The sequence below is a fragment of the Rhipicephalus microplus genome, chromosome 3 (genome assembly GCF_043290135.1).
Source record: "Rhipicephalus microplus isolate Deutch F79 chromosome 3, USDA_Rmic, whole genome shotgun sequence".
Classification (NCBI taxonomy): domain Eukaryota; kingdom Metazoa; phylum Arthropoda; class Arachnida; order Ixodida; family Ixodidae; genus Rhipicephalus; species Rhipicephalus microplus.
In genome coordinates this window covers 45,429,066-45,440,432 of record NC_134702.1, presented here as the reverse complement: position 1 = coordinate 45,440,432, position 11,367 = coordinate 45,429,066, and the positions used below count along the sequence as shown (strand labels likewise).

Here is an 11,367-nt window from a genome sequence, read left to right as displayed (position 1 = left end):
CATAGCAGCATCGTTTCCTAGGTGTGCAACTGGATACGTCTGTATAGGTATGCAGCTGCACACACATTATCCATATGTGTTGATAAGTAGTAATAAGATGTGTTGCATTTTTTTTTAATTTCGCGTTCCTTCAAAATGCGGCCATCTTAGCGGGGGTCGAACCAGAGTCCTCGAAGTTAACAGCGCAGCACCTGAATGCGAACTAGTGAGGAAGCTCGCGCTTATCTTTGACAGAAACTGCGGGAACTATAAATGTTTTAATAACCAAAACAATAGAATAAACCGCTTTGTGGAAAGTCGTGATGAAAAAAAAACTAAGTGATCCCTTTTCGAGGTGGCATAGAGGCACCTCGCGTCGAGGAAATCCGTCAGACGAAGAACTCACACTTGTCGCGTGGATTCATACTTGATCCCACCGGACAGGAGAAGGCCGTCGCAAAGGGGGCAAAGTTTTGAACGGCCTTGTTGCAGTCGGCGCTGGCAGTGCTCAGCGTATGCTTCCGGCGACACGTCATCAAACAAAGTGTCAGGAAAAAGACCATTTCTTCCGTCAAGTTCTCGGCGATCCTGAATCGGCGCCTGTCTCTTGCCAGCGCCTCTTGAAGCGCTGAGTAAGCCACTTCGATGGCCGGAACTTCGGGAAAGACGCTCGCGTTCTTCCCGAAGCAAGAGTCGCGGGCCTCAAACCTCTCCGTCGACTCGTCGGTTAGCATGGAAGGCACGAAGCGGCCGTTGGGATGCCAGCGCAAACCGTTAGCGTCCAGCGACTTGACGATTTGCAACGCCATCAAGAAGCCGATGCCTCCATACAGCATGCCTCTGGTGCCGTTGCCATAGTACAACGGCCTGGAGACGGCACCAATGGCGGCGAGAACGCGATTCTCGATGGCTTCGTACGTGAGGTACGGTTCTGCCGCGTTCATCGGCTGGTTCGAGAACTGGCGGTAGAATGGGCGCTGTACTGCTTCGCGAAGCTTCCTTCGCGACTCGGTCCAGTACCCCGTGATCGAATGCAGTTCTTCCGGAAAGTCTCTGTAGATATTGCCCAGGACTTGAGTATTTAGAAGCACCTTGCTTGGCCAGATGCTCATATTAACAGCCCTCAGCTTTTCTACCGCCATCGATTTGCTCTGGGCGTCTAGCCAGCTTGACCCTGCAACAAGACTGCTCGCTGCCATGGTCAAAAAGTTGAAGGTCGCGTCAATGGAGGTCTTGTCGGGCCTGAAAATTCTCGAGACAAAGTACAACACCGAGATTAACAGACTGTACGACTCATCGACGTTCCAGCCACAGAACGAGCGGCGAGTGGCGTTCGCGCTTTCGACGTCATCGAAGCGATTGACGAGAACGGTGACGTTGACAATAGGGGCGTATCGCTGCACGAAGAGCCAAGAAAGATGTCGAACGAGTTGTCGGTCGTCATACTTGGCGAAAAGTTCGCCCACGGCTCTCATGTACGCCACGTCGGTTAGGTACACCTCTGTAGCCATCGTCGGTTGCAGCGGAAGGCTACGCTGCAGCGCCGTCAGCCAGCGCGCGCTGGAAACTGAGGGAGTGTAGTTGTCCAAGCGTTCAATGGGCGTCAGCGCAGATGACTCGCGCGGACCACCCACCGCCATCGTTGCTCCGTACAACTTCCACAAGATGTCGTGCTCCATGACGCCCGTCTCGTTTATCACTCTTTCGTCCCAGCCGAGACGCTCGGCATCGATGCCTACGATCGCTCGAAACAGGCTCTCGCAGTAAGCACTGTAGGAGCTATTCCGGAAGGCACTTTCGTGCCGCTCTAACATCTCGGGCAGGTAAGGGCTCGGAGAGACGATGAGCCGCCAGGAGCTGCGGTTCTTGGGCGTCTCCCGAATAGCTATCGAAAACCAGGCGGGAGCCTCGTAGTAGAACGCGTGTGACACGTATACCGACAGGGCGTCCACATCTTTCCCGGGCTCCACGGGCCAACTCAGCTCCGTCTCGTTCACGAAACGCAGAAACTCCGCAGCGTCCGAGTTGAGGTGCGAGTATTCTAGGCAAGACTCGTACATTCTGAGTGGTTTGCGAGCGATAGGAGCTATCGTGAAAGCCACGTGGAGCATCTCGTCGAGTCGGCTGTACCAGTTGTTGATGACGGTGCCCATGGCGGATTCGTAATGGTTGCCGTTAAATGGAAACCCAGGGAGCGAACGGGTGGAGCAGACGAACGCGGCGAAGTCGTCGCACGGATTCACATTCGACGTGGAGATGATGTCGACGAGAAGATTGGCGTGTTTAGCGCAGTCTTCCGTTCTGCACAGCGGATCCCTATGGTAAGTGATCTCGCGGTGTTCCCAGAGGAAGAGGAGAGTGACCAGAAACAAGAGCCAGAATAGGCCGAAACCTACGACGACCACCGCTGCTTTGACTCGATTGATTCCGACCATGGGCTCCGCGACTGTAGCGCTGGGAAGTTTCTTCTGAAAAAGAAAAAAAGAGCGGCGTGGAGGATGGGTTTCTTCAGTTTGAGCCACAAAAATTTATAGCACGCCGTGCTAATAGTTTTTCTGTGCATGCTTCGCCGTGCGTAGAAAACTGGTATAAAAACTAAAAAACTATGACGTGCTTCTTACAATGACCTGCCCTTTATTCGTGGATTTCCGGGAGTACAGAAAGGAAGTAAACAGGGCTAGAAAATTAGTATGAGGGGCTTTCGGGAACCATTATCGCCAAAAACATGCGTGACCATCACCCTGCTCTACGAATTACGCTACAGGCGTGGCTGAGCAACAGTACGGGGCAGACTTAGCATCCACCCTCGCTAAGTGATTAGCAGCGGAGGGCAGTGGTGGCTTGTTCGGTTTGCCGCTCTTGCTGAATCTTCCTCTCCCCGTGAAAAGGCCTATAAAAGTTGCCATACACTCATTATTGGTGAAGCAAGGGAGAGGCTTTTGCTCAGCAGAGGGCGCCGTTGGATTAATTATGATATAGATATATACTTACAGGGCAGCGAATAGGGCTCAGGTAACACATGCTTGAATCACAGTAGAGTTGTCTGCCAGCGCCACGTCTTCCAGCGTTCGGCGGCCAAATTGATGCGTCAGGAGCGCTAAACGACTGGCCGGTGGAGCGCGCAGCCCCAGCCGGGATCCCGTCGTTCACTCCGGAACTGCGGGGCTCCATCGAGGGCGAAGCGGCCCACCGGCCGAACAGCTCGGGCATGCTCGAGTGGGATCCGATCACCAGGGGCGTCTCTTCAATCTTGGTGCTCGGGGACAGGTCAAAGAGGCTCCCGCCCCAGATACGTGAACAGGATCGGCTCTTGCTTCGACCCTGGGTCCAGCCGAGAGGAGTCGCGCTTCCGAGAGAAGGCTCCGAATGCAGCTTCTCTCGACTTTTCGGGACAACGGGCCGTGGTTCGGAAGGTTCCGGGTGCGGAGCCTTGTCGGTGGCCGGGATCCGTTGTAACGACACGTTGACGTCGTTGGGGCTTCCTTTGGGCCACGGACAGGCAAGCTCCCCGCCAATCGCTTCGGTCCCGGGTGCAGACGCTGTCGAGTCGGCCGTCCTTGGAGACACGGCGACGACTGATTTCGAACTTGAGACTGCCGATGACGAGAGCCGGGAGGTCGAGGTAGACTCCTGCGCCGGCAAGACACTCGCGGCAGTCTTTTCGTCTTCTCGTTTGCGTCGTCGGCATCCTTTCTTCTTCTTCCTTCGTTTCCTGCTTCCTTCGCTTTGCTCCGAATGCGTGGGAATCGTCATGGCGTGCCTGCGAAAAGCAACAACAAAAAAAAAACATCAGTTATGGCGAGTCACGTGAACTAGCAGGCAGCGCTTGGCCCTTTGTTATCAAAGCTTTAAAGGGGGGGGGGGGACGCGTTGAAGGATACCCGTTACCCAAATAAAATGTGCCTATAATGATCACGTGATTACGCGAGGGAATCGTTGATTCTGAAGGGAACAGGAAGAAAAGCTTGCCAGCTTTCTTAATAACAACGATGCAGCCGCAGCCCCCCCCCCCCCCCACACTAAGCGAAAAAAAGCTTGTCGCTATGTATTATACACCCTTTCAATGACACAGGCCCTTGATGACATCCAGTTTTGTCCACCGGTGTGTGTTCATTGCATCGGTGGACAAGAGCTTTAGAATAAGCCCGCTGATTGTCTACACTTTCTTTCTCCTATTTGCCAAAATAAATTAAAATATGTATTCTTTTAAGCTACAGGAAAATTTTAAAACGTCCCCACGTACTTTACGCACGTTTCTTTTATGTGAAAAATGAAAGAAAGACTTCCCTCACCCTTGAAAAAAAACTTAAAAACATGTTTTCTGTTTCAACATTAGAAGCTGGTAAATGAGACCGGAACTTTATTGGGTTACAACGCTTGTAACCTTGAAACCGTATATACGTAAGAGTACTAAAGTGAGGTGATTATAAAAAATAACCAACATTTTTTTTTTTTTAGGGCTCAAGCACTATCACACAGACCCCCAGCAACACGTTCTTCTACAGTGCATGAAAATTAAATGGGTGACTCTCTTGTTGCAAGAAGTCACAAATAAATCCGTGTAAATTCCCGCACGGAAATCAGTACAAATTTTCCCGTGGTTTCGTGCTACAAAAGGGTGCTTATTATTTCCATTTCGTAACCATCTCACCAAATATTGCGGGATTTCACTGAAGGAATTTGCAATGGGCTCATTATTTTAAGACTCAGATTACGTATTGAGCTAACGCAGTTATCTTGAAATGTGTTTGCACCCTGAAAACAAGGCATATCTATTGTTCTGTTCTCTAATGTCCCTGTAGCTTTGCTTATTCTGTAACTGTACTTCTGTCTGTTACTCTCCTTTGAACTAACCAACTTTACTTTATATTCCTGTATCAACTGCAGAGAAGAAATTAACTTTCCCTCACTCCCGATTTAAAAAAAAGTTATCGATGCGCAGCTTGAACTAGCATCTCATCGCGATGCTCCTCGCTGTTACCTTCAGCTATGAAGGGTTAAAATGTGGCGAAAACGCAACTTTCGCAATTGTTTTTCGCCCCATGAAGGCAATTAACACACGCGGACTGAACCCGAACAATGATACAGACTAACCGTCCCGTACTGCCTCGGGGAAAAGGATGCTGTTAAGAGTTGATTTCAGTCTACACCTGAATTGCAGCGCTCACCATCCGCTTCGAGAAGAGTTCGTTACAACAGTAGACAATGGCAAAAGATCTCGAGTATAGAACAAGATGTTAAGCTTTAATGTGTAAAATATTTTAAGGTTACGCCTACATTCTTTTTTTTTTTCATGTGTCACTCTCCTAGACTGAGTTGCAGAAAACCGCGCTGTTACATACAAGGAGTCGATCTATATCGTCTCCGAGGTATACATCTCTTCGAAATTTGTAAACAGCGCTAGGCACCGTCAACATACGGGAGGACCTTGTAGCGACGCCGCGGCACCTAGGCTCCGCCCGACCGGAAGCTCGGAACTACCTTCTATGATCACGTGAGATTTGGTAATGCAGCCGCAAAGCTGCCTCCGAGCACGGCGTGTCGGACAACGCAGAAGGCTCCCTGATGCGTTGTGCTCAGAGGCAGCTTTGCAGGGCTGTGCCAGGTGTCGCGTATCACGCGATCATAGGTGGTGAGCTTTCGGCTGGGTGGAGCATACGCACAGTGACGTTGCTAAGTGCCCCCCGTATGTCAACGGTGCTTACCACTGTTTACATACATGGTGTAGACCTGTACGGTGACACAAGCCAAATAGACCAGATAAACAGAGTAAGCGTCGCGTTGGCGCCTACACAAGCCGGTCGCGTCCCCTGACTCTAGATAATGATCGAAATTTTCGCGTGCTCCCCGCGAATTTTCTTTCCGAAAATAATATCGACCTAAACTCGCCACCATACGCCTGCCAGTAAATGTAAAAATTCTTCACCTTTCTCAAAGATACACTGAGACCACTTAACTTAAAATTTCAGTGTGTCGTTCGTCGAACTTCGCTACCAACTGTGGCCACATATCAGACGTTTGGCCGCAGATCTAAACCTCACCTCGACACGGCGAGCTTCTTCTGGTCGGAAGCCATGAGAAATGGAATTGAACGTCGGCTTGATTCTGCGGCGCCTTCTAACCACCCTTGTCTTCTTCGTCTTCATCTGTTAGTGGCTCCTCAGGCATCTTACATACCTCACATGTTTGCCTATAAGCGGTCACTGTGCCATCGTAACAAACGATAAGTCGTATGCCTGATTTCACCTTTCAATAAATAATAAATCACGAGAAAAACCTTAATGGAACGTAAGAAATATGTTTCTTTGTTCGTTCGTTTTATTGTTTGTAACCTCAAGACTATTCCAAATATCCACCCTGGTGGATTTGTCAGGAAAGGGTGTCATAACATTTCGATTAAAGCTTCAAAAGGGCCTGAGAAAACAATATAAAGTAATAGTATATATATATATATATATATATATATATATATATATATATCTATATATATATATATATATATATATATATATATATATATATATATATATATATATATATATATATATATATATATATATATATATATATATATATATATATATATATATATATATATATATATATATAATCATTTTATACCCACCATTACCTCTGTCTCAAATTGCATCTGATAGCCTGCATCACTCCCTGCTCAGATATACTCCTTTTTCGATTTTCGGCTTTTCTTTCTATATATTTTGTTTCATCCCAAAATACGTTGTGTTTGAAAAATCATAAGCCTTTTAGTTAAGATCCTGCCGCCCGGTTCTTGGCCGATCCCCCTTTGTGGGTGTGCGCCAGAGTATCAAGGATCATCATCATCATCATATATTTTTAAAATCCTGGGATTCCTAGCAGACTTGAGAGTTTTGTTTATCTGACCAGGGTGATTCAAAATCGATATGCTGGATTTTAGTATATTTGAAGATTATTTTACGAGTATTCACCAAAGTATAAATCAAAGTAGGATACGTTTAGCAGTTTCAATGAAATTGCAAACATGATACACATATTATAGATCTCACACGTCTTCTTTTTTTTTACCTTTATATGCCCCCTCTCATCAGCCCTTGCCCGTCAAGGATTAAACATGACCTGATTGGCCCAATCGCCATCAGTGGCTCATCTTGGTACTATGCGCAAACAAAGGCTAAATCATTCAGAACACTCTATATTCTGCTATGGAAGAGCTGTGTGTAGCTTTCCTTAAAAAGAAAGAAGTCACGGCTTATGCACGAAGAGAATGATGATGAGTGTGTAAAGCAGTGGGTTAGTTATTCAGTGTTACCATAAATCACCCGTGGCATTGGCCACTCACTATGTAAATGAGTGACAAAACGGAGTACAATGATATCCAATACTTATGCATCATGCCCCTGATCCTGGTGGCAAAACAAAATTCACGTTAGGTGAAGAAAGCTTTCGGAGAGTGACAGGTCAAGATCAATGCATAGACTGAAAAAAAAAAAGATGGCTCTCCCATTGAAGTCATCTTAAGCGTTCGCACAAAGAACTCTGTAGGTTTTTTTTTTTTTTCAATATTACTTCTCGCACTTAGTAGGAAACCCGTAATGACGCCCATCTGGCAGTTTGACTGTTTCCCATCTAAGCATTTTCATTTATTCGTTGTTTTGTTCTCACTCTTATTTTTGAGTGTTTTTTTAGCTTCGTGGGTCTTTATCTGAAACATTCTGCCGCCCACTTCTTAACCATTTCTTTTGTGTCTCAGCGCCAACGGGAAGTGAAGATCACCACCATCGTCATCAACATTATCAAAGCAGAGCGCGAAGAATCCAGGCCACTCGGTCCATCACGTGACATCGCGGCCAAGGCCACATCATTGTCGCTATACTCGCAGTCCCTCCGTTGGATCGATACCAAACGCAGAGATTCCTGCTTTTCCTCAATGTCGAGCCTGCAGCGTTATATAACGCAGCTATAGACGTGACTAACGTGCCAACGGGTCGAGGTCGCGGGTTTCTTGTTGCCAGCCTACTTTTGCTAAACTTTTTTTGGAATGAGCCTTACTACAATCGGATTTGACTAAATCAGCCGAAAAGTTGGCCAACATTGGACGTGTTGAGTGGTAGGAGTAAACCTTAGGCGTACGGAAAGAAAGAAAGACGTGGGGACGATGACGACGATGATGACGACGACGACGACGATGACGATGATGATGATGATGATGATGATGATGATGATGATGATGATGATGATGCTAGCCTCAAGGTATGGCTCACACCCACTTTGATTGACTGGCCAAGAAATGAATACTTTATAAGAGCAATCATACAATATTTGTACGACTAATGAATTATAGGATCATCATCGTCATCATCAGCCTGACTACACCCACTGCAGGGCAAATGCCTCTCCCATAATCCGCCAATCAACCCGGGATTGTGCTTTTGCTGCCACGCTATACCTGCGAACGTTATAATCTCATTGGCCCACCTAACTTCTCCCCTTCGTGCGTTTGCCTTATATGGAAATACAGTCAATTACCCTTCATGACCAGTGGTTATCCTGCCTACGTGTCCGGCCCATGTTGATTTGTTCTTCTTGATTTCAAATATAATATCCCTTACCCCTGATTGTTCCTGTATTATAGGATAGGACTAATAGATTATTGATGCAAATTTAGATACTCGAGATCAAAAGCGGTCTGATTCATTTAAATATATGTATTGTTTCACGCTTCGTCCTCATTTATTCACTCGAGCCGCCGCTATAGCTCACTTTTTAGAGCATCGACGTGTTATGCAAAGGTTGTAGGCTCGGTTTATACCGACATACACTTGTATTTTTGTCCTGTTTATTTTTTTACATACGTACTGTAAAAAAATACAATACAGTCAAAGTGCTATAAATGATGTCTCTTATAGATCCGTGTGCTTTATTGTTGGTTTGTCGAGGCTGTGTCCGACAAAGAAAACGTGCCCTTCATCCGTTCCCAAAACTTTCGTTCATCCATGGTACAAAGTGTAGCTGGAATTCAGACCACGTTGGAATCGTATCCTTTTTTTTTTTTTCTTGTGCCGCGGTTGAACCACACAGAAATCTCGCAACACAAGCAGGTTGTCGCAATCCGATTTCGAAGGCAATGCTTTTGTGAACTGCACGCACCGGAACCGAGTGCGGCCGCCAGGAGAAAAATACGACGTCGTAGGTCATGCAGATGCCGTGCGTTCTTTTCTGTATTCTTCGACGCACGCTTCGACAGTCAGCCTGAGGGGTTGGTGCAGGCCTTCTGTGGTTTCGGCTGATTTTATCGCGGCCGTGAAAGGGCTGCGAGCGCGATTCAAACGACGACGCATTCACCATCTCTTTTTATTCATTTATTTTTCATTCCACTGCTCGCTTCGTTGAGTGCTGAGTCGTGCTCTTTCAAAGGCTGCTGGAGATAGCGTCATTTCCCTTTTCCTGCAGTAAACACTGTCTCCTTACCCCCGGCCTTTTAAATCTTTTCAATGCCGTTTGGGGTTAGCGGGGAGCGAAATGTCTGACGTAACTCAAGCAAACGTTAAATTGGGTTTTCTTACAATAAATAGAAAGACTTTAGATGCTTCAGCAAATGATAAAACTGATCGTCGGCGCCCCGCTGCATCAGCGTCAGCTCGAGCGATATAAAAATGTCATGGTCGCGTGAGCTCTACACCAAATGTTATCATCAGATCAACGTCAATGATCAGTAAAATAAGTTGTATGCCACGACCTCATTATGACATCACATCACGTAACGTCTTGAAGAGATCGTCTTCTTGGTCTAGTTGGTACTGCCTGCTTTATGACACCACTCCTCTATAGGTGGCCCATTTTTCTTTCTTTCTTTTCTCTTTCTTTCTTTTCTTCCTTTCTTTCGTTTTTCTTTCTTTGTTTCTTTCTTTTCTGACGGAGGGGGACAGAGTAAGGGGGTCTATAGGTGAAGGTTAGGCCTTTTTTTTTTTTTTTACATGGAAGAGCAATGGAAACATGAACACCGTTTCAGGGCTATAGCAAGGCCCCGCACAGCTGGCTGGGGTTGATGATTAAAGCTTCCCTTGTTTTCCGTAGCGTTGTTCTTCGCTGGGCTTCTGGCGTTCAAGCACGCCGTGAAACTAGCTGCCTTTCTACGCCCACGCCGCTTGCTACTTGCAAAAAGAGTGAAATAAAAGGCAGCCCTTCCAGTTCTTGTGCCATCCAAGAAACAAATTTAAAGAAAAAAATTGGATGCAGGCTAGGTTGGTCGCGAGAAGGAAGTATGGCAATTTGAGATATATCAGCCAAAGTTAAATTTTCTTTTTTTTAATTTGGGGATCGACGAAAATTATGTCTGGTCCGGGCCCAGGCAGTGGTAAGCGACGGGAATAGGACGTCTTTAATGTCTCATACTCGCAGTGTGTCGCATGTACATAGGAGAAATCGTCGTTTTCTGTGGCACATCGACATGAATCATTGCCCACGCTACGGGCCATCTGCTACGCTCTCTAAAAAACGATTCAGTATGTGCAAGCGTCTGTCCCCGCGATGGATTTTTTTTTTTTCAATGTTGAAGCTCACGTCGTTTGTTTTCATCTTCCTGACTCTGCCATCTTTCCTATCTTCTAATGAAAAGTTTCAAACAATCAGACGCAGTCAACTCCTTCTCTTTGCTCTACCTTTTCTCTCTGTGTGGCACAAAGCATACAGGCGTGATTTTAAGGTGAGAGCTCACTTTGCCTCCTCAAACGGGAAAAGTTACGGTAGGCGTGTTGTCGTCGTCAACACGAATGGGACAAAAGCTTATACTCGCCGTTATCACAATCGAAGAATATAATGATAAATATAACAATGACTTCACGTTGATAATAGCTTGAAGATGATCGTGGCCAAGAAGATCTGATCAGATGGGTTTCACTTTTGCATTGTCTTAGATGAATGCGTAAGAGATCCAGTCAGTATTTATGTTTCGCGAAACGCAAAACTTGTCTTTTTTTTTAATTTGGAGGTTATGCGTATGTATCGAAACTATGATAGGGTCGTGAGGGAAGCCGTTTTCGGGGCTACTATTGGGGGGGGAGGGGGGGGAATACAAGAAATTTGTGAGCTGTGGGATGTCAGTGCACGTTGAAAGACACCATATGGTAAACATTTTCGGTAATCTTCACTACGGCGTTTCTAATAACGATATTAGTTAGCAAGTAAAAAGTTAGATATTATTTTCATTCCTTTTTTATCTTCCTTTTTCTCTTTCTTTCTTTCATTGTGAAAGAAATACAAGACACGAGGCATTAGAAGTGTTATAGTTGAACGCCACACCTAAATTTTTACAGCAGCTTCAGCGCACACAAAAATCAACGCATGGTAAGAGCCTGCCACACGGCGACATTTGCGAAAACGATACATTGG

The 11,367-nt window shown here is 46.2% G+C and overlaps 1 protein-coding gene across 1 annotated transcript; it reads right to left on the bottom strand.

Moving 5' to 3' along the window:
* Nucleotides 1-302: 302 nt before the first annotated feature.
* LOC119161562 (endothelin-converting enzyme 2) lies at nucleotides 303-3,738 on the bottom strand. The gene is made up of 2 exons (XM_037414104.2): nucleotides 2,971-3,738; nucleotides 303-2,447 (listed from the first exon to the last, which is right to left on the bottom strand). The coding sequence occupies exons 1-2, from the start codon at nucleotides 3,730-3,732 to the stop codon at nucleotides 369-371; spliced, it is 2,841 nt and encodes a 946-aa protein (XP_037270001.2). The 5' UTR covers nucleotides 3,733-3,738; the 3' UTR covers nucleotides 303-368.
* Between the last annotated feature and the right edge of the window lie 7,629 nt (nucleotides 3,739-11,367).